At 35.0% G+C, this 24,100-nt stretch overlaps 1 protein-coding gene across 2 annotated transcripts in view; it reads right to left on the reverse strand.

Annotated features, from left to right (window-relative positions):
- Positions 1–534: 534 nt before the first annotated feature.
- The window catches only part of LOC132543208 (hypoxia-inducible factor 1-alpha-like), a 49,861-nt gene continuing 26,295 nt past the window's right edge, over positions 535–24,100 (reverse strand). For both annotated transcript variants that reach the window (XM_060206682.1, XM_060206683.1), the window contains exons 5-15: positions 22,889–23,151; positions 22,578–22,684; positions 11,209–11,356; positions 10,673–10,857; positions 9,458–9,541; positions 8,757–8,902; positions 7,822–7,956; positions 6,975–7,090; positions 6,268–6,515; positions 5,174–5,295; positions 535–4,603 (exon numbers count right to left, since the gene is read on the reverse strand). In XM_060206682.1, coding sequence (XP_060062665.1) covers positions 4,433–4,603; positions 5,174–5,295; positions 6,268–6,515; positions 6,975–7,090; positions 7,822–7,956; positions 8,757–8,902; positions 9,458–9,541; positions 10,673–10,857; positions 11,209–11,356; positions 22,578–22,684; positions 22,889–23,151 — 1,725 coding nt within the window. In that variant the 3' untranslated portion in view covers positions 535–4,432. The remainder of the gene's footprint in view (positions 4,604–5,173; positions 5,296–6,267; positions 6,516–6,974; positions 7,091–7,821; positions 7,957–8,756; positions 8,903–9,457; positions 9,542–10,672; positions 10,858–11,208; positions 11,357–22,577; positions 22,685–22,888; positions 23,152–24,100) is intronic.

Below are 24,100 nucleotides of genomic sequence, written 5' to 3' on the forward strand. Positions count from 1 at the left end.
ATTTATCAGAGATGTTATCAGGTATCTTCAACCTTCATCTCAAAAGTTCTGAATGCGCCACACTACTGATATGATAGTTCAATTTGCACTGATAAACTAGAAAAGCACACAGGAGGGAATGTGCAACAGTGGTGAAGCACATGTACATTGTATTAGTGTCTACAGAAAGCAAATGTGTTGGGATATCTTCAGATTTCTGACAAATTAGTAAAATATTCAGCCTTTTGTTACAATGTTTGTTGATGAGGCTCATTTTATAGGCACAACCAGCTCTTTACATTGGTAGATGTAGCACATTGTTGTATTGATGCCAGTCTAACCTTACCAGTTGAGAAATAATATTGTTTTATCTTAGTATTCGTACATATGATGCATCTTTCAGAAAAAAAAACTCATGGTTGATGATAGCTATAAATTTCTGCTCAGCAGGTACTGATGTATTTCAGCACTCCACAAGTTGACTGAAGCACTTGTGTACAGGGTATTTACATCAGTTTTTGTCTGGTTGAAACTGTAGATAAAATAAGAACAGAGAATAGTTCTAGTTTTATTGTTACTGCACTACAGGACAACAAGCACATCTGTTCAACAGGAGATCAACTCCCTGATACATCATCTCTTAAAAGGATATGGACACTTCTTCATCAAGTGTGATAAAACTAGGATTCCATGCATCATTTGTCATCATAATCAGAAAAATTACTTTTCTGAAATAATACATAAAAAATACCATAAAAATCTACATTGTCAGAGAAATTGTAGTATTTACAAAATAATCTTCTGTCTTGTTTCTCATGGTCAAAAAGTTATATATGGTCAACATTTATACTATGTTAAGTAAATGTTAAAATCTATGATATACAATATGATGGAAGTGTGATACAGTTTACATATTAAATCATACATATAACTGATATCCCATAAATCTTCAATGAACTATTAATAAAAAAGTGAAAGCAAAAACAAAGACATTGCCTCCATGTTGACAAATACTAAATGACAAAGATCAAAAATTGTATGCTTCATAATGATAATAAAAACTTGAATCTTGGACAAAAAGAAGAAAAAAACCCTGCTTAGCTATGAATTATTTAAATGAACTTTTGAGAGAAAACCATGAATATCAAACTGTGAAAAATAAAGAAAACTTGCAATTTCTATGCTATTTCCCAGGATAATCTCAATTGTGCAGGGTGCTGATTGGTGTAGTAGGTGGGTGTGGGTAATTATTGATTATCTGTCTATCAGACAGCATCGATATCTCTCACCACACAAATTGTTTAGTCCTGCAAAATTTTCCTGCTGAGGTGTCCCACCTGAATCAGTTAATTTTGACTAACTCGGTAACCAGTTAATCTGTCAATACAGTTATCAAATAAAGTTCACCTCAACCAACCTCAAGTTTATAACACAGTAGTAATCAGTAATTGTACATATTTCAGCACTTTTCATGTGGAAAGTATTCTACTAAAATATGACTGAACTATCTGCCACTTCTAAAAAAGCAATTAAGCTGTATGACTGATTATTATTACAGAATTCACCAGTGGACTATTTGCCAAAAGTTATCATATACTAAAACTTGACTAAACAATTAAGTATGTTTAACGAAAGTTGGTATTCATTGTTAACATCCACTGGGCTTATTTACACTACATTATACTTCATAGCAGAATAATTTACTCAGATAGATCAAACTCCTGATATCCAGACAGATTTAACATCAGAACCTACTTGTCTGTTCGGCTTTTAAAGCATATCAATCCTAAATGAAATCTCACTTGCTCTGATATCACCACTTAAATATCAAATATTACGAAGTCTGCAATTCATCACCATTGTAAATTGTCTGGTAATGAACAAACTAGTGAAAATATACCAGTAACATACATCCAATTAGATAATACAAATTTCATTGTTTATTCTAAAACAGATCTGTAAACCATATAAGATTGAAAGTCAAAACAACAGGTTGAAACTTTACTAAGTTACCTATAACCTAAAAATAGTAACACACATAATACAATATTAACATGAAAACGAACCTGCTTATGAAATTATCATGATGTATGATTTTCTTCTTTATTTTTCATAATCTGATCTACTGATTCTATCATTTTTTAACACACTTTCCACGGTTCATTAAACAGCTGTCTAAAACACTAAATGAATTTAACCTCACCTACTAGTAATATGAACGACTTTCCACGGTTCATTAAACAGCTGTCTTAAACACTGAATGAATTTAACCTCACCTACTAGTAATATGAACGACTTTCCACGGTTCATTAAACAGCTGTCTTAAACACTGAATGAATTTAACCTCACCTACTAGTAATATGAACGGCAACGAAATACTAGTAATTTTTTGGTCAAAATTGCACCCATCAACATTTGGTTAGAATATATTTGTTGTCACCTCTAACACTCATACTGTACTGACAGCATAAATTTACGGTCAAGTTATGATGTTTATAATTAACCTATACTGTAGTTATATTAGCTTCATCACTATGCAGCTTATAAAATTTTGAAAAATGTACTTTTTTGGAACAGACTATATGTAACTGGATGAATGTATCAAAAGTAAGTCAGGACTATAATTATTTTGTTTACTAATTAAAGCAAAGAATAAACATTCATATCCAAAAAATCTAATTTACATTCATTTTGATTAAAATCTTGTCCTGCAAAAATAACCTATTTTACTCTACCACAATTACACAATTTTTCAAAACAAAACATGTACACCTGCACATCCTTAGAAAATAGGTAAATCATATCAAGGTCAACATGGGGCTCCCAACGGGGTGATAGGTCCAAATGGTTGTTATTATCTGTTAAGCAATATAGATTTCTCTTCCAAGTAAAAATTTCAAAAGCAGAAAGTTATCTTTAATTAATTCCACAAAATTGTAAAATAAAAAAAATGAAATACCAAACAAATTCTTTCCATTAATTTACCTTTTCGACATCTGAACAGAATTTAAATGTCTGTTCAACAATACCCCCTCCCCCCAATCTTTCTAAAGACTCCTATATAAAACATAACCCAGCTGTAATCTGATTGGTTTCCATCCCATCTCCTTAAAAAAAATTCAAATGATAAGATCTTTGAAAGTACACAGATTTGTAAAATTACTGCTCACAATGCTGACAATTATAACAACTGATTATCAAATTTTCTGATCTTGCATTATGTAATCATAAAAATACATATTCACAGTACTGTGTGGGTTAGGTTTTACTTTTTTCCAAGGTTAAGAAAAATAATCCCCCTTTTGTTTTAAGATTTAATGGACTAAAATGTTTTTTTTTCTGAATTTTCTTCAGATCAGATTTCAGTAAAGAATTGTGACTATTTATGTAATGTACGTAAAATATATAGCGCTCAAAAAGGTACAAATACACGGTAATTAACAATAAACCTACTGCTTCTTATCAGTATATAGGATGTAGGTAATTAGTAGATAATCACAAATATACAGTGCTATATACATCATGCAATATAATGATAAAATATATAATCTCAAATTTCACCAACCTCCAAAATCCAATAAACATAAACCATAAACACTGGTCTATCAATGTTAATTATCTTTACAGAAATCAAGAAAAATCTATAGTGAAGCTATTTTCTTTGGAAAAATCAAAATGTTTGTATATAAGCATGGTTCTATTCTTCTTTCTTTAAAAAAAAAAGTCAGCTTGTTCTCATATAATCATTCCACAGGTCTTTTATAGGGTTTTTTTTCCCTTTTTTTCTTTTTTTTTTCTTTTTTTTTTTCTTTTTATTTAATTTTTTTTCTATTTTTTTCCCATTTCAGCAAGTTTGAAAAGATAAAAATGAATATTTCTGCTTGTTAATGTAAGCCAGAATACGATGATGAAAAGATGATAACCATGATTTGAAATGAGAGTGAATTCATACAAAATGAGTGGTATGTGGTGTTGTTTACAAACAAATCATCAAATGAAAAAATGAATTCTAATCTTCATGTCGAAAGGCACTGTCTGAAAATGGGGTCATTAAGCCAACAGAATCCATCAGAAAAGTACAGCTGATATACACAGAAAACTAGATAACAGATACAGAAAACAATACAGTGTCAAGTAAAAACAATATCAATACCATAATCAAAAACCACAAAAATATATCAACAAATGCTGGTCAAATAAAATAATCCTCATTACAAATCAAGCTCCTTTTCTCATTTAAACCTTAGAACAAGCTACAATATGCATAGCATAGAGTCCAAAAGATCAAGAACAAAAATCTGTTTCATGTCAAATCTTGTGTTAAAGGTAAATCTGCATTAGAAAGAAGCTTGAGAAAATCTTCAGAAAAAAAAAAAAAACACTTGACATTGTCTATTCACCGATAGAGCTCTTATAATGGAAAACAAATCTTGGGCTCTTATATCGGTAAATTTCAAATAATTTGCAAAGGAAAAGCATCTCTATCTAATGCTTGTATTATAGCATCTCCCTGAAGCAAGCCGTCGTTAGGGTGAGATGGTGCATTGACTTCACAATCATGCTGTGTTATCTTAGGAAGAAAAGCACATTTTGTGGCCCTCCAATTTGAAGTACTCGTTGGTAACTGAAACAAAGAGAAGTGAAACAGGATCAACAAAGTTTGATATATGTATGCTAGATTATAATTTATTGGATAAACCTTGTGTAAACATCAACACATACAAAATGCCTTTCACATAAAGTAGAAAGGCATGACCCCTTGATATACAAATTTAAATTACCAAAATACCAACATATACAGATATTGCTGAGAATTGTTAAATCACCTAAGGCGATAACAGAAAGCATAATAGCACAAACAAGTACATACAACCTTTACTCTAACACAAATCACACAAGTATAATGTGTTAGGTAGCATACAACTTTAACTCTAACATAAATCACAGATATAATGTGTAAAGTTCCATACAACCTTAACTCTAATACAAATTACAGGTATAATGTGTTAGGTAGCATACAACCTTAACTCTAACATAAGGTAGGATATAGCCTTTACTCTAATACAAATCACAAGTATGATATGTAAGGTAGCAAAATATACATAAATACCATGTACTAATTTACTGAAAAAGTAAAAGACAGAAATCTTAACAGGAATCGGTCACACACAACATCCTACTTGGCCACACATACCTGTTTTATTTTTCGTGAATTTGCTGCTTTTTCGTTTTGTGTGTTATATACACTATATCCATAAGAGCGATCTTCGCCAGTTAAAAGTAAATTCATGAGAACACTGTCACTGCCTAATTGTCCTGTTAATTACAGAAAAAAACAAAATCAAATTAGATTTTTATCTTCTAAACCCCCTCCCCCCAAAAGTACTATTACTGTGATGTTAGTAAGACAATATAACCTTCTGAACCCCCTCCCCCCCAAATGTACTATTACTGTGATGTTAGTAAGACAATATAACCTTCTGAACCCCCTCCCCCCCCCAAATGTACTATTACTGTGATGTTAGTAAGATAATATAACCTTCTGAACCCCCTCCCCCCCTCCAAATGTACTATTATTGTGATGTTAGTAAGACAATATAACCTTCTGAACCCCCTCCCCCCCCCCAAATGTACTATTGCTGTGATGTTAGTAAGACAATATAACCTTCTGAACCCCCTCCCCCCAAATGTACTATTACTGTGATGTTAGTAAGACAATATAACCTTCTGAACCCCCTCCCCCCCTCCAAATGTACTATTATTGTGATGTTAGTAAGACAATATAACCTTCTGAACCCCCTCCCCCCCCCAAATGTACTATTGCTGTGATGTTAGTAAGACAATATAACCTTCTGAACCCCCTCCCCCCCAAATGTACTATTACTGTGATGTTAGTAAGACAATATAACCTTCTGAACCCCCTCCCCCCCTCCAAATGTACTATTACTGTGATGTTAGTAAGACAATATAACCTTCTGAACCCCCTCCCCCACCAAATGTACTATTACTGTGATGTTAGTAAGACAATATAACCTTCTGAACCCCCTCCCCCCCCAAATGTACTATTACTGTCACATATTAGAGACACTATAACCCCCGGATACACGTACATGCCCAAATTACTGTTACCATTTTTCATAAGACTTACATTTGCAACATGCCAACAACCTTCGGAAGGAATAAATTCTATATCTTAGGGGAACTGCATTCTCTTTACCCTAAGTACCATGGCCTACTTTATTTACCATAAGGTAAACATATTTACATAAGTATAACAAACCAACTCACCTTGATTCAGTGACTTATTTCCTATATCAGGACAACTCCTTTTAGGGATTGGTGGTCCTTTTTCCTGGTTGGTTTGATCCAGTGGCCGTTTCATTTGCATAATACCATTGTCAACAGGTCGTTTGATTCTGGCTACCGTTGTACTTCCTTCCATTATATCCCACAGACTTGGACGTCGTTTTTGTGGGGGATCCTCAGGGAAAAGCTTGTCTCTTGAGGTGAAAACTGATTCGGTGCGGCCAAAGAGTCTTAAAACAATAAAGATAATAAATAATAATACACATTAGCAGATTTATTTTCTATCTTAGACCAAAAAATTACTTAAAAAGAAAAAAAATTACACTTGTACTTCTTAAGAGATTGTGAATAATAAAATCTACTGATAAGCTAAATAATGTCCCTAAGACATAAATACCCTGTTTTCATGCAAATCAATATTTGATGAATTTCTCTAAGTAGTAAAAGTGACCTTGACCCCTCTTAAATTGATCACTGTGAAAGCATCTGACCATTAGGATTGTTTCAGTTGTTGTAGAAGTAGTGGTACTTCCAGTTTTACTGATCATCGTAACAAGTGGTAAAATAAAGACGTTTATGACAAATTTTCTTATCAACCAATTACTTTTATTTCACAGATACACAATGAAAGTTAAAATAGTTCATGAACAAAACTCAAACAATTGTTTTGATGTCTTTACAGGACTCACCCTGGATTGAAGTCTCCGTTGAGGTTAAAAAGCTCATCAGGTGCTGGAGGAAGCAGGCTAAAGTCATCACTTGAGTCCATTGGTATGTAAGGAGCTCTGGTGTCCATGTCAATTTCCTGTAACAAAATAAAGGTGGATATAACATAAATGTCAAGGTTTTTGGTACAAAAGACAGAAATGATTCATTAATTTATCTGATTATACTGGTATCAACCATCGTTTCCCAGTTGATACTCCAGTCACCATTGTACCCAAAAATATAAACTTGTGTGTAACCGAACTTTATTACTAATGTCTTAACATCAAAAACAGTTCCGTTCATTAACTTCCTCTGGGTGTGTTACCAGGTGGTGATGTCTCTGTAAATCTACCATGCTTACCTCCCCTGGATGTGTAACCAGGTGGTGATGTCTCTGTAAATCTACCATGCTTACCTCCCCTGGATGTGTTATCAGGTGGTTATATTCATTCTGTGACAGTCTACAATGCTTACCTCCCCTGGATTTGTCACCAAGTGATTTTGTCCATTCTGTAACGGTCTACAATGCTTACCTCCCCTGGATTTGTCAACAGGTGATTATGTCCATTTTGAGACAGTCTACAATGCTTACCTCCCTTGGATTTGTCACCAAGTGATTTTGTCCATTCTATGACAGTCTACAATGCTTACCTCCCCTGAATTTGTCACCAAGTGATTTTGTCCTTTCTACGACAGTCTGCAATGCTTAACTCCCCTAGATGTGTTACCAGGTGGTTATATTCATTCTGTGACAGTCTACAATGCTTACCTCCCCTGGATTTGTCACCAGGTGATTATGTCCATTCTGTAACAGTCTACAATGCTTACCTCCCCTGGTATGCAGCCATCAGTCATCTGCATTTGTGTCATATCCATAGTAGTGAAAAACTGGTCCATGGCCACGATATCAGCCGGGTTTATTGTGATCAGGAAGTCGTCAGTAATCGGTGGAGTTGGGCTGTGCTGTAAGACATATAAAACTATGCGTCTTAAGTTTTGTGACACAACTTCTACACCTAGCAAATGTTTGTAAGACAGGTATTCCCCCACTCCTTTCATGCAAACCAGAATCTGATCAGGTGTAGATCATGATGTTATGATACTATAGGGTATGTGTGAACCAGAATCTGATCAAGTGTAGATCATGATGTCATGATACCATACGGCAAGTATGAACCAGAATCTGATCAGGTGTAGAACATGATGTTATGATACTATACGGTAAGTGTGAACCAGAATCTGATCAAGTGTAGATCATGATGTTATGATACTAAAGGGTAAGTGTGAACCAGAATCTGATCAGGTGTAGATCATGATGTTCGTATACTAAAGGGCAAGTGTGAACCAGAATCTGATCAAGTGTAGAATGTGTTGTTATGATACTATAGGGTAAGTGTGAACCAGAATCTGATCAAGTGTAGAACATGATGTCATGATACTATAGGGTAAGTGTGAACCAGAATCTGATCAGGTGTAGAACATGATGTTATGATACTATAGGGTATGTGTGAACCAGAATCTGATCAGGTGTTCAACATGATGTTATGATACTATAGGGTAGGTGTGAACCAGAATCTGATCAGGTGTAGAATATGATGTTATGATACTAACAAGTATATATTGAGTGGTTCCCAAGACAATTTTGATAAAAATGTGAATACATAGGAGTTCAAACCTACAGACACCATCCAAATTCTGTCAACAGTGACTGCTGGAAGTAAAAATGAGGTATATGGGAAATGATAACAGATGTGAACACTGACCATAGGGGACGTTGCCAGAGGAGTCGAGCAAGCTGTACTGGCTGGGCTGATCATTTTCGGGTCGTTTCCACTACACAATGTCATTCTTGGCTCTTCCTTCAGTATCACCATTTGCTGGTCATTGCCTTGCTCTTGCTTAGCTTGTCCTATCATAAATATTCAACCTGTTTAAGTTTTTGTACTATAAACATTGACCAAACTGATCTCATTATCATAACCTTATACTAAATAATTACTAACAAACAGTTATAGAAACACTTTATAGAATAATGCAATTCAAATCAAAGTATGACTTGTGCATTGCTGGACTAACTGACAGAAGTGCAAACCAAACACCAGGAAAACAGGTTTGAGAGATCAGAAGGTGATGTTATGTCATTGGTATCTTTGGGAATTGTGTTGTTTTACAATAAATTCTTATCTTTTTCTTTATTTCCTCTAATATACATTTCTGGTTTATACTGGTAACTAATGTAAAATCATTTCAACAACAGTCAATTCCGAATATGAGTCTACAAATAAGTATCTGAACATAGACAAAGAAATTAACAGCAACAGAAAGATTTAAAGAGGTCTGTCAACAACAGGTAGTTTCTTATCCCAGGAGGCTATTAAGTGGGATCATCGAAAGTAAAACACAACTGTAATACAGAATATCTTGACTCTTTTCAAAGCAATTTTTATTAACATATTGCACATACCCTTGAAAAAAGTTGTATTCAAAGGTACGCATGCGTCACCTGCCATGGGAGCGAGATGCTGAAGATCCATTTGTTTCTGGCAAGCTGAAAATAAATTGAGGAAAATTAATCATAAAGTTATTAAGTAATAACAATATAAGCTTCTTTCTAATAAAAGGGAAAAATACCCATAGAAACACCCATAGAAACACCCATAGAAATACCCACAGAAACACCCATACAAACATCCATAGAAATACCCATTGAAACACGCATAGAAACATCCATAGTAACACCCATCCATAGAAAAACCCATTGAAACACCCATAGAAACATCCATAGTAACACCCATAGAAACATCCATAGAAACATCCCATAGAAACACCCATAGAAATACCCATAGAAATACCCATAAAAACACCCATAGAAAAAACCCATTGAAACACCCATAGAAACACCCACAGAAATACCCATAAAAACACCCATAGAAACACCAATAGAAATACCCATAGAAACACCAATAGAAATACCCACAGAAACACCCATAGAAACACCAATAGAAACACACATAGAAATACCCACAGAAACACCCATAGAAACACCAATAGAAACACCCATAGAAATACCCACAGAAACACCCATAGAAACACCCATAGAAATACCCATAGAAACACCGATATAAACACCCATAGAAACACCCATAGAAACACCCATAGAAATACCCATAGAAACACCGATATAAACACCCATATAAACACCAATAGAAACACCCATAGAAATACCCATAGAAACACCAATAGAAATACCCATAGAAACACCAATAGAAACACCAATAGAAACACACATAGAAATACCCACAGAAACACCCATAGAAATACCCATAGAAATACCCACAGAAATACCCATAGAAATACCCACAGAAATACCCATAGAAATACCCATAGAACTACCCATAATTTTTTTTCACATCGATGAGAGGAACCTTCTACACAAGCAAATAACATACATGTAGTTCTAGAGCAGTACGGCAGACATTTCTTCCTTCATCAAAGAAAAACCTAAACTAATTTATCCATCATTAAAATTGAAAAATAAAATGAATTGCAGAAAATAATCTTCCACCCAGACAAAGTGTTATGTTGAACTTTGATAGAAGTATTTTAGAAGTTGGGGCATGTATTTAATATATAAACTGCACTACTTAGGTGACAATTTAACAACATTCATGGAACTCACATTTAGGAACCTCTTCAGAGAAGTAGAATTCCGCCTTCTCATCTTCATCGGTCTTCCTGACAAACACATCCTTTGTACTTGGTCCAAAGCTCCACTGGATAACCTCCTTCACATCCTTCTTCACTTCTTTCTTGACCTCAGCATGTTGTACATCTGACAAAATTATGTTGTCCTGTTCCACTCCACTGAAATATGAAGCATTAGACTAAAATTTTGAAGAAATATTACAACTACAATTTATTAACATCACTTGAATTTTTTATATAAATAGCAGTGACCTTGACCTTTTCAACATCTAATATAAACCTATCTGAAGATAACTTTAACCATCCTTCTGTCTGCCATTAGAACCTGTCTAAAGACACCAGCTATTTCCTTCTACAGTAGAACGTTTTTTGAAAAACAACAACAATAAGAAAATACCAGTATGTCAACATAACTATAATCCAAACTCAAATTCCATAACTCTATGGCAAAATATGAGCAAAAGAAAGATTTACATGGAGATACCTGAAAAAGACACATGATATACATACCTTGTGACATAGTGAACACAAACAATACACTGGGGCTTCTGTGTGCGGTTGTTGTAAATAACAGTGGCCTGAGTGATGACCCAAACATATCCACCCTGCTTGACCAGGAACCTGTACTGACCCGTCATCATCTGGCCTTTGGCAAACACTGAAAAAAAATTAATATAAAGGACATTGCACATACTTACATATTAAAAAATAATCATGTCATATGAACGGATCACGGTGAAGATATACTAAGATATAAGAGGGACATAATGCATTTCTATAATTATGATGATATTTGTAAGTGAAAAATTTTATGCATGAAGAATTATAATCCTTCAAATGTAATAAAAAAAAAAGATGGCCAACATACCTCTGACTTAAAGTCATGGGGGGGATTTGATACAGGCCAATGAAACCTGCTGGTACATGTTTATGTAAAGATTCTTTATACACAACCAGGAATTTTAATATGTGACGTTTCAGTGACCAGTACGATCCGTACGCTGTCACCTTCCTCAGACAAATGACCAGTAAAGCATGTACACAAAGGTGTGATATGTGTACGAGTTGTCGTGGAATAGCGTCGATTTCGGACATGCTGACAAGTGCCGAAATGACTGTTAGCGAATAGTAAAACCATTCGGCTACGCTTATTTTATTACTTGGTCATAGATGTGCGTAAAACCATGTGATTGACTGGGAAAACTCAAAGGTGCTCGATAGGGAGAACCATCTTCTGAAGCGACAGATCAAAGAAGCCATCTGGATACGCCGCAGCGGGGCAATTCTGAACCGAGATGAGGGGGCTCATAGACTCTCGCACATCTATGACCAAGTAATAAAATAAGCGTAGCCGAATGGTTTTACTATTCGCTAACAGATGTAGATGTGCGAGAGTCTATGAGCCCCCTCATCTCGGTTCAGAATTGCCCCGCTGCGGCGTATCCAGATGGCTTCTTTGATCTGTCGCTTCAGAAGATGGTTCTCCCTATCGAGCACCTTTGAGTTTTCCCAGTCAATCACATGGTTTTACGCACATCTATGACCAAGTAATAAAATAAGCGTAGCCGAATGGTTTTACTATTCGCTAACAGTCATTTCGGCACTTGTCAGCATGTCCGAAATCGACGCTATTCCACGACAACTCGTACACATATCACACCTTTGTGTACATGCTTTTACTGGTCATTTGTCTGAGGAAGGTGACAGCGTACGGATCGTACTGGTCACCGAAACGTCACATATTAAAATTCCTGGTTGTGTATAAAGAATCTTTACATAATCCTTACTTTCCAACCTGACGAAAATGTTCAGTATTACTGCTGGTACATGTATTGCTACAAAACAGCAGCATTATATTGGTAGTGTTATTACCAGACCAGGGTTTTTAGATAGATACAGTAAGGAACCTACCATAGCCGTGACCTTTATAGGGTCTGACAGTGTTACAACATAACAAGTCAGGTCTTCTTCATATACAACCTGAAACATTTCCCTCAGCCCAAGCTATGACTCTGAGACTCGTTTACAATAGTACAGCACAACAAGACCTATTGTTTACCCTGTCTGCTTCATACAGACCCTGTGCCCTAGCTGTGTTAACAATATTACCTGAAATGTTTACTCCTTTCCTGTCTAGGACTCTGAGACTAGTTTAAAACAATGTTACAATATGATAAAACCTACTGTTTTACTCTGTCAGATCTACTTCATTCAGAACCAAAAATATTTACTTTGACCAGAACAGTGACTCTGAGACTAGTTAACAATGTTACCACACAGAGATAAACACAACCTTGCATCTGACACAGTAAATCATGGAGCTAATTCAGAGGAATATTCCAACTATAAAAAACAAACTGAGTGTGAAAATAAATAAACATTAAATGTCTGAAGTCATCCAGCTGTTGATTTCAACTCCTTGCTATACAGAATATCCAACATTCTGTATGAGATAAATGATGAAGATGCTATTTTTATAGGCCTACATCCTGACTTGTGTGACCTTGGATGACCTAGATGGGGTTGGCAGTTGTAATAGTAAACCAATGTTATTAATGTAGTAAGTGTTTACTGCAGTGTCAAGAAAACTCCTTCAGTTTCAGTCACCTTTCACTTCAGACCACTAAACTCTATCCTTATCAGTACACTGAAATGTATACCTATTATCAAATTTAAATCACCTTCTTCAAATTCTAATATAGAAAAGAAGATATAAATGTAGCAGACAAAATTTCTTGGTAATACAGGTTCTCCAACATCTAACAAACAAAACATAAACATGCAGCCATGATGATCTACTTAATGCATCACCTGACAAGGCCAAAAGAACTTTATCCTAAAATGTAATCTTACTCCAGTTAGGTACAATTGATGTGTTTTTTATCATGTTTGGTTTAACATATCAGACATCTGTAATCTACAGGTCACTGAATATATTTGACCCTTTGACCTTAAATTCAGCTCAAGGTCATTGACCCTGTGACCTTTGATATACATGGTATTTCAATGTCATCCAGTTAGATGCTTTTAAGTCCCATGGTTATGACTTTATATCATTAATACAAAAACATTTGACCCAGAAATCATTGAAATAGCTCAATGCCATTTATTAAACACCTTTAACCCCTGTGATCTTGAAAATACATTAAGGTCATTCATGAAAATGTTTGACTTTGAAAATAGCTCAAGATCATTAATTAAACACCTTTAACCCCTGTGATCTTGAAAATACATTAAGGTCATTCATGAAAATGTTTGACCTTGAAAATAGCTCAAGGTTATTGATTAAACACAATTAAGCTCTGTGAACATATATAAATACACGGAGAGTTAAATTCACTTATACTTGTGTACTGCATTACAAGACATTGTCATTGGTATCTTGATATCAGAATTTTTTTTCACTTTGAACTCCTGTGACCATGAAAGAGGTCCAGGGTCATTTACCTGTTATACAAATTGTCTTCAGGAGTCAACAGAAAGACTTGATTTTTTTTATCTCTGTAACCTTGAAGGTGGTACAATGTTATTCTTCTGGATGAGCTTCCAGCATACTATTTACCCAATATCTCTAACCCTAGGCCGAAAGTTGGATATACAGAAGATGTTGTCTAAAAGTTTTCATACAGTTGAACACTTGGAAGTTTGTCAAGATCATTACTGGAACAATGTTGGACAAATATCTCAAGGTCTCCTGGTGGTATTCAGAGGTCTGCATCAAGACTTAAAAACCCTTGAAAGTGACAACAATATAAGAGGCTAAAGCTGATTACACAATATTTCCTTCCTTTATCACACATTGTTTACAATACCACAAAAATATTGGTTAGTTGAATTATGTTTTGAAAGCTAGGGAGTGTCTTATCCGAGTTTTCCCATCAGTAGAGGACACTCCCTATGTATATAGTGTGGTGTACAAATTGTGACGTCAATATGAATGATACAACCACTGTGTAAATTACATAATAGACAAATAAGGCAAATGCTTCTCAGTACTGTAAGGTCATTCATATACAACATTCCGGTTCAGAAATGTCAACTTGGTGTGTATAGATTACACTGTTAAATCAGATTACATCCTAACTTCCGAATGTTGATGTAGCTGACGTCATACACAAGGCAAATTCACACACTACATGGTCATTTTAGTAAACCTTGGATATATCATAGGTTGTAAGTCATGGCTACTTTTATGATGACCTTCAAACATGGTTGTAAACAAAGCTATGACACGTCTTTATGCATCATGCATTCTTAAAATGATTTCTGGTTTTAGGTGAAACTAAACTGTTGCACATACTTGTTCTAAAAGCTTTTCCTAAGTACTGTATACTGTAAAATTTTAACATTTTTGAGGGGCTCAGTCATTGTGGTTTCTCCACACATCACCTTATTGTGGGCATTGGATTTTGTGCTTTGCAGAACAGTCCCTCAACATTTTGAATTCTAGATTTAGTGTAACCATGAAATATTGTAATGATCACAAGTACCTGTGTGTCATAAGAGTTTTCACGTGGTAGTAATGATTACAAGTACAGGTGTATCCGAACAGTTTTCACCTGGTTGTAATGATTACAGGTACAGGTGTATCCGAACAGTTTTCACCTGGTTGTAATGATTACAAGTACAGGTGTATCCGAACAATTTTCACCTGGTTGTAATGATTACAAGTACAAGTGTATCCGAACAGTTTTCACCTGGTTGTAATGATTACAAGTACAGGTGTATCCGAACAGTTTTCACCTGGTTGTAATGATTACAAGTACAGGTGTATTCTGACAGTTTTCACCTGGTTGTAATGATTACAAGTACAGGTGTATCCAAACAGTTTTCACCTGGTTGTAATGATTACAAGTACAGGTGTATCCGAACAGTTTTCACCTGGTTGTAATGATTACAAGTACAGGTGTATCCGAACAGTTTTCACCTGGTTGTAATGATTACAAGTACAGGTGTATCCTGACAGTTTTCACCTGGTTGTAATGATTACAAGTACAGGTGTATCCGAACAGTTTTCACCTGGTTGTAATGATTACAAGTACAGGTGTATCCTATCAGTTTTCACCTGGTTGTAATGATTACAAGTACAAGTGTATCCAAACAGTTTTCACCTGGTTTTAATGATTACAAGTACAGGTGTATCCGAACAATTTTCACCTGGTTGTAATGATTACAAGTACAAGTGTATCCGAACAGTTTTCACCTGGTTGTAATGATTACAAGTACAGGTGTATCCTGACAGTTTTCACCTGGTTGTAATGATTACAAGTACAGGTGTATCCGAACAATTTTCACCTGGTTGTAATGATTACAAGTACAGGTGTATCCGAACAGTTTTCACCTGGTAGTAATGATTACAAGTACAGGTGTATCCGAACAGTTTTCACCTGGTTGTAATGATTACAAGTACAGGTGTATCCTATCAGTTTTCACCTGGTTGTAATGATTACAAGTACAGGTGTATCCGAACAGTTTTCACCTGGTAGTAATGATTACAAGTACAGGTGTATCCTATCAGTTTTCACCTGGTTGTAATGATTACAAGTACAGGTGTATCCGAACAGTTTTCACCTGGTTGTAATGATTACAAGTACAGGTGTATCCTATCAGTTTTCACCTGGTTGTAATGATTACAAGTACAGGTGTATCCGAACAGTTTTCACCTGGTTGTAATGATTACAAGTACAGGTGTATCCTATCAGTTTTCACCTGGTTGTAATGATTACAAGTACAAGTGTATCCGTACAGTTTTCACCTGGTTGTAATGATTACAAGTATAAGTGTATCCGAACAGTTTTCACCTGGTTGTAATGATTACAAGTACAAGTGTATCCGAACAGTTTTCACCTGGTTGTAATGATTACAAGTACAGGTGTATCCTATCAGATTTCACCTGGTTGTAATGATCACAAGTACAGGTGTATCCTATCAGTTTTCACCTGGTTGTAATGATTACAAGTACAAGTGTATCCGAACAGTTTTCACCTAGTTGTAATGATTACAAGTACAGGTGTATCCAAACAGTTTTCACCTGGTTGTAATGATTACAAGTACAGGTGTATCCTATCAGTTTTCACCTGGTTGTAATGATTACAAGTACAGGTGTATCCGAACAGTTTTCACCTGGTTGTAATGATTACAAGTACAGGTGTATCCGAACAGTTTTCACCTGGTTGTAATGATTACAAGTACAGGTGTATCAGAACAGTTTTCACCTGGTTGTAATGATTACAAGTACAAGTGTATCCGAACAGTTTTCACCTGGTTGTAATGATTACAAGTATAAGTGTATCCGAACAGTTTTCACCTGGTTGTAATGATTACAAGTACAGGTGTATCCGAACAGTTTTCACCTGGTTGTAATGATTACAAGTACAGGTGTATCAGAACAGTTTTCACCTGGTTGTAATGATTACAAGTACAGGTGTATCCGAACAGTTTTCACCTGGTTGTAATGATTACAAGTACAAGTGTATCCGAACAGTTTTCACCTGGTTGTAATGATTACAAGTACAGGTGTATCCTAACAGTTTTCACCTGGTTGTAATGATTACAAGTACAGGTGTATCCGAACAGTTTTCACCTGGTTGTAATGATTACAAGTACAGGTGTATCCGAACAGTTTTCACCTGGTTGTAATGATTACAAGTACAGGTGTATCCTGACAGTTTTCACCTGGTTGTAATGATTACAAGTACAGGTGTATCCGAACAGTTTTCACCTGGTTGTAATGATTACAAGTACAGGTGTATCCTATCAGTTTTCACCTGGTTGTAATGATTACAAGTACAGGTGTATCCGAACAGTTTTCACCTGGTTGTAATGATTACAAGTACAAGTGTATCCGAACAGTTTTCACCTGGTTGTAATGATTACAAGTACAGGTGTATCCGAACAGTTTTCACCTGGTTGTAATGATTACAAGTACAGGTGTATCCGAACAGTTTTCACCTGGTTGTAATGATTACAAGTACAGGTGTGTCCGAACAGTTTTCACCTGGTTGTAATGATTACTAGTACAAGTGTATCCGAACAGTTTTCACCTGGTTGTAATGATTACAAGTACAGGTGTATCCTATCAGTTTTCACCTGGTAGTAATGATTACAAGTACAGGTGTATCCGAACAGTTTTCACCTGGTAGCAATGATTACAAGTACAGGTGTATCCGAACAGTTTTCACCTAGTTGTAATGATTAATAGTACAAGTGTATCCGAACAGTTTTCACCTGGTTGTAATGATTACAAGTACAGGTGTATCCTATCAGTTTTCACCTGGTAGTAATGATTACAAGTACAGGTGTATCCGAACAGTTTTCACCTGGTAGCAATGATTACAAGTACAGGTGTATCCGAACAGTTTTCACCTGGTTGTAATGATTACAAGTACAGGTGTATCCGAACAGTTTTCACCTGGTTGTAATGATTACAAGTACAGGTGTATTCTGACAGTTTTCACCTGGTTGTAATGATTACAAGTACAGGTGTATCCAAACAGTTTTCACCTGGTTGTAATGATTACAAGTACAGGTGTATCCGAACAGTTTTCACCTGGTTGTAATGATTACTAGTACAAGTGTATCCGAACAGTTTTCACCTGGTTGTAATGATTACAAGTACAGGTGTATCCTATCAGTTTTCACCTGGTAGTAATGATTACAAGTACAGGTGTATCCGAACAGTTTTCACCTGGTAGCAATGATTACAAGTACAAGTGTATCCGAACAGTTTTCACCTGGTTGTAATGATTACAAGTACAGGTGTATCCTATCAGTTTTCACCTGGTAGTAATGATTACAAGTACAGGTGTATCCGAACAGTTTTCACCTGGTTGTAATGATTACAAGTACAGGTGTATCCTATCAGTTTTCACCTGGTTGTAATGATTACAAGTACAGGTGTATCCGAACAGTTTTCACCTGGTAGTAATGATTACAAGTACAGGTGTATCCTATCAGTTTTCACCTGGTTGTAATGATTACAAGTACAGGTGTATCCGAACAGTTTTCACCTGGTAGTAATGATTACAAGTACAGGTGTATCCGAACAGTTTTCACCTGGTTGTAATGATTACAAGTACAGGTGTATCCTATCAGTTTTCACCTGGTTGTAATGATTACAAGTACAGGTGTATCCGAACAGTTTTCACCTGGTTGTAATGATTACATAAAAAGTTACTTAATTCAGAAACTAAATTATTTCAGTGTCCAAGGCAAGAAAGAACAAAAACTTCCAGACAAACATTTGGGAACATTTTCTTTAGGACCTATTATAGTAGTTCTTATCACACAGTCAGTAGAAGATTTTATGTGATATTTCAATGACTACACAGTTATCATCATCAGACAAATGACCAGTGTGCTAACACTGACAAACAGTATTTAACATGGCAAGGAATCAACATTTACGACTGTACTATAATCCTATGCACAGTGAGGTCAAAAATAGTGTGACGAGATGACAGACAGATTTAAGAAGTAATTACTGAATGTCAATAAAATCAAATTAAAGCCGAACAGTATTTTTCTATAGACTTTTGTGTAAAAGAACCATTCCCAGGAACGCAAACGTATAACTGTTTAAAATACAGATTCCAAACACAGAATTTCCATCATAATGTTTGGAACTTGTTAATCAGGTTTCACAGAACTATCAATACCTGCCATAGGATCGGAGGTCTTGTCAGATAATACAGTATTTCTCTGGAAACTTTTTAATAAGAACATCAGCATAGAAAACGAAACCATAAAATTCTTTGAACTTTTCAGATTTTTATTAGAATATGTTTAAAATTTTTTTAGTTCTATTTTCTTTCTTGTTTCATTCACAAAAAATATTAAGAAATACTGTTTAGAAGATAAGTAAAGCAGACCATGATTGACATGTTCCAGGGTAAAACCTAACGAGCGTTATCAGGATGTGAGTGAGGTTGATATCAGGGCAAATCAACGAAGCTGCCAGTCCATCAAGTGGCTGTTGGGATAAGGACTTATTGTTAGTTACATAACTACAGCCTCACTATGGTCACACTAGGACTCCAGCATCCATACCGCCTTGTCTTTAATCACACTTACAGCGGATGGACCTGCTCACCCCTGGTAAACATCTTGTTTACATGGTTATTTAATTAACCACAAAAGTAGAGGCCTGTATGGGTGAGCTCTTAGTTTTAATAGCACATGATGATTTAACGTTAGCTAACTAAGGAAGGCTAATCAAATAAAGATGGATCTCGACATATAGAAAATCTACGTTTAAAGATATAATCTACCTTACTGTGAATTGTACCTTCATTCCAAAAGATTTCTTTTGTAAAGAATGTACAAAACTATTAGTGTAACCAGACAAGTGAACAACACTTCTGCAGAGATTCAATTTCAAAGTAATGAGCATTTTAAAAAACAAATTTGAAGTTTGTTTTGTCTGTAACACCATCTGGAGGTATTACCCATCAAAGCGTACGAGGAAAAAATACATATCTAGCACCTAAATCACGAAATTAGATGCTAATAAATGACATGTTTTAAAACAAACAAAAAAAATGTTTGAAATATCAGAACCAACTCCACCCTAGCATGTACAAATTACAATGAATTGCTTAATTTCTTTAAAAACTGAATGGCATATCTTGGATGAAAAAGCTTTTAAATCACTGCATTGGAACAACATTTTGACACAAATAAATATACCAGATTTTTCCAGATGAATAAAAATCAGTTTTCCCATAATGTTCTGTGAAGATAAGTCCAGCCGATTCAAATGGGAGGCAATGAAATATAAGTGCAGTAGATATACAGGGGCCTTTGTTTTGGTGTGATGGTATTTACGGAGCCTGTATCATCTGTACCAAACCAGCTTCAGCTTCCTCACCCTCCATAAAGCTCAGATAAACTCACAGGTTATGGTACAGACAGTCATAAATCTAATTCATTAAATTTTGCAACAGAGAAAAATATTTAATCTTTTATTATTTTGTATGACAATGAGAGAAGTGTTTTTTAGTACAGACAGTCATAGATCTAATTCATTAAATTTAGCACCAGAGAAAAATTTGTATCTTTTATCATTTTGTATGACAATGATAGAGGTACTTGTTTAGGAATAAATTCATGAGTTGTTGTTTTAGTGGCAAGTGCGGGAGGTGACAGCACCAGTTTTAGAAGTCGGTTGTAAACTTCTATATCACTTTAAAATTCATGACTGATCATAATAACTTTTCTAACAATCCATGAAATTAATCTATTCTCCCTGTTTATGTATATAAGTTTGTACTAAGCTAAGAAACACTTTATATATATCTGTAAAATTGTTTAATGACTTTTTTTTTTTAGATCTGCTGTAAATCTTTCTGCGTTCACTTTGGAGTTAAAGTTTTAGGTGTTATTTTGATACTGTCTGAAGTACAATCAAGAGACATAATATAAGTTTCAGGTTTAAGTATGATGCAGAATCTACAACTATGTAAATCTGGAATGAAAATTGAGGACTCTTCCCCAGGATAGCTGACTTGTATAAATATGACAATATATTTCCACATCTCAGACAAGCTAAACTTAAACAGATTACTCAGGCCACAAAGACAGGAAGTACTGATAGGAGATAGAAAATAACACACATAATTTCTAGTAACAGAAAATGGTCCCTCCCATGATAAGCAATCTGTTTTTACAACATGACCTTGACCTCATGCCATCAGGTTCAGTTTCTGAGATAAGAGTTTTTAGACTGTGACAGAGGAAGTATACCATTCCATGAGGTATATTCTCTAGTGGCTACTACATAATGATGGCTTAGAAAAACATATCAATGCAATACTTGATTATCTTTTTGATAGAACATGGGCGTAATTGGTTAGCATCATATATAAATTTTTAAAATAAAGATTTTATACCTACATGTGCATGTATGATGGTATTATTCACAGATACACCCAAATGCAGTTCATTAATACATGCACTTATATGTAGTTCTGAAATACTTGCTTTAGACAGGTCTGAATGTGCTCCATGAGTGGTTGCTTTAGACAGGTTTGAATGTGTTTCATGAGTGGTTGCTTTAGACAGGTCTAAATGTTTCACATTTATTGGTTGCTTTAAATAGGTTTGAATGGGTTTCATGAGTGGCTTCAGACTGAATGTGCTGCAAAGTGGTTGCTTCAGACAGATCTGACTGTTTTTTGAAGGGTAGCTATATACAGGTCTGTATGTATTTATTTTGAACAGTATACAATGCTTTTAAAATTGTACATTATTGAAGGGCATAAGTTTGAATTTAAACTAGTAAACAACAACTGTAAATCAACAGTGAGTTGGCATTTCCTGACAAATTCCCAAAGTGAAGCTAACTCGTTTTCTTATTAAGTTAGTCTGACAAAAACTAAGCAACTATCTTACAATTAGAAAATTGTAAAAACTTCTTAATGTAAAGAAAGATAAAGACAATTCATCTTTACAGAAAAGAAGAAAATCAGTCCCAGGAAGGGTGGAAGAACTAACTTCCTGGTAATTATTGAGTAGAAGTGGAATGTGGCAGGATGTCTATATCTAAAGGTACCATCAATGCTGAGGCAGGAAAAACATCAGATTAATTTTCTGTGAAAAAGACAATCAATTTTAACACATTTTCTATCCTATGACCCTCGAAATAAAAATTCTTCTGAAATTCTTTTCATTTTCACAAATCATTTGAACCAAGTGATTTTTGAAATTGAGCAAAGGTTTGAAGAAATTTAACAACCCTTCATTATAGGTATGGCAAAGTTAGACAATATAATAACTTTATATCTTAGGGTTCTGAAGAGGAAGTTCTTTGAATAATAGATGACAAAGGACTATCACCACACACTTTGTGCAATGCAAGTTAAAACTGTTGATGTACTTACAGTCTTTGTAGGCCTTGTCAATGATGTTACTATCCTGTGCATGATGATAGGAAAAGATTGATTTACCAATCAATTCCTCACTGCTGTATCCAACCAATTCTTTCATCCTTAAATACAAACCAAAACTTTGTGTGATATTGACCTTGGACAGAGCAGTTTGTCACTGTTAGCAAAGAATACTTATATCCTTAAAATTGACATTTGATTTATTAACTAGTTTAACAAGAGATCCTCATGGTTTAATTGTTCGGAAAATAAGGACATCATGATAGTTCAGAAAACGAAGAAAATTTCTGGAGACAAACACTAACCTGCTATCGCAGTAAGTGAACTTAGAGTCCATGTTGTGTCTACTGAGGACTGTTTTGCAGTCGAGGAGAACCTCTATGTTGGATGGGTGTGGTATCGGTTCACCCACCCCGAGGAAATATCCAGAACTACGTGGCTCCTTCTCCACCTTCTCCTCCAACTCTTGTTCCATATCATCATCTCTTTCATCTTTGTCCTCCTCTTCCTCATTTTGAATCACTCTTTCTTCCTTTATCTCAACAAGTTTCCCCGTAAACTTTATCACCTGAAAACAAATTATGACACTGAACTAATTTTTTTCTTCAAACACACAAAAAATTCAATAGTACAAAAATAGTTCCAAACCTGTCAAGCTTTAATCACAATCTACTAAAGTAGTGAAGGTTTCATTAATACACAAGTATTTACTATTGGGTCGAGCGATAAAATGTTACCAATTTTATACTGCTATAAGCCTAGGGGCCAACATACACACTTCTACCAAAGACCAGGTGTTGGTTGTATTGTATGGAAATAAAATAGCATTGATTTGTAATTCTTCTGAACAGCAATATACAGCATTGATTTGTAATTCTTCTGAACAGCAATATACAGCATTGATTTGTAATTCTTCTGAACAGCAATATATGGCTCTACTGTAAGATGAAATTCTATAACAAAGATTGTTATTCCTAGCATCAACGATGACTGGAATAATTTACAAATATTTTATTTGGAGACCTGATAAAAAAATTTAGTGGTAAAAACTTCCAGATTTTGTCCATATAATAAATAAGTATAACAGAAGATGAAGGTGATGGCAATATAGCATTGAGTGTTAAACAGAAGTGACCACACCTTGTTTATCATAGTATCTAAGTTTGGTTTGAGGAATACCAGGTTTATCTTCCTTAACATAAAACCTTACATCTGTCTGCATGTTTTCATTCACTTCATCTTTATTTTAAGGGAGCATATTTTTGTCAGAATGTCATGTTTCTCAGTGCAAATTATACAATTTTCTGAAATTCTGAAGAATGCACTTCATAACATATGTATTATGTTTACAATTCTTTGGAAAAAATCCAAAATCCAAATGTGTTTACAGTCAACTTTCTGTACACAGGTGAAGTTAATTTTCACATCTCACATCAATTTTTTCTGTCTATTTCACAATAATCTTAATTATGTATATGCTGATGTTTTCAGCTGGAAATTTCAATGAATAGGTGTTT

The sequence above is a fragment of the Ylistrum balloti genome, unplaced genomic scaffold, assembly GCF_031769215.1.
Source record: "Ylistrum balloti isolate Yb309-2 unplaced genomic scaffold, AGI_CSIRO_Ybal_v1 Utg369744, whole genome shotgun sequence".
NCBI lineage: Eukaryota > Metazoa > Mollusca > Bivalvia > Pectinida > Pectinidae > Ylistrum > Ylistrum balloti.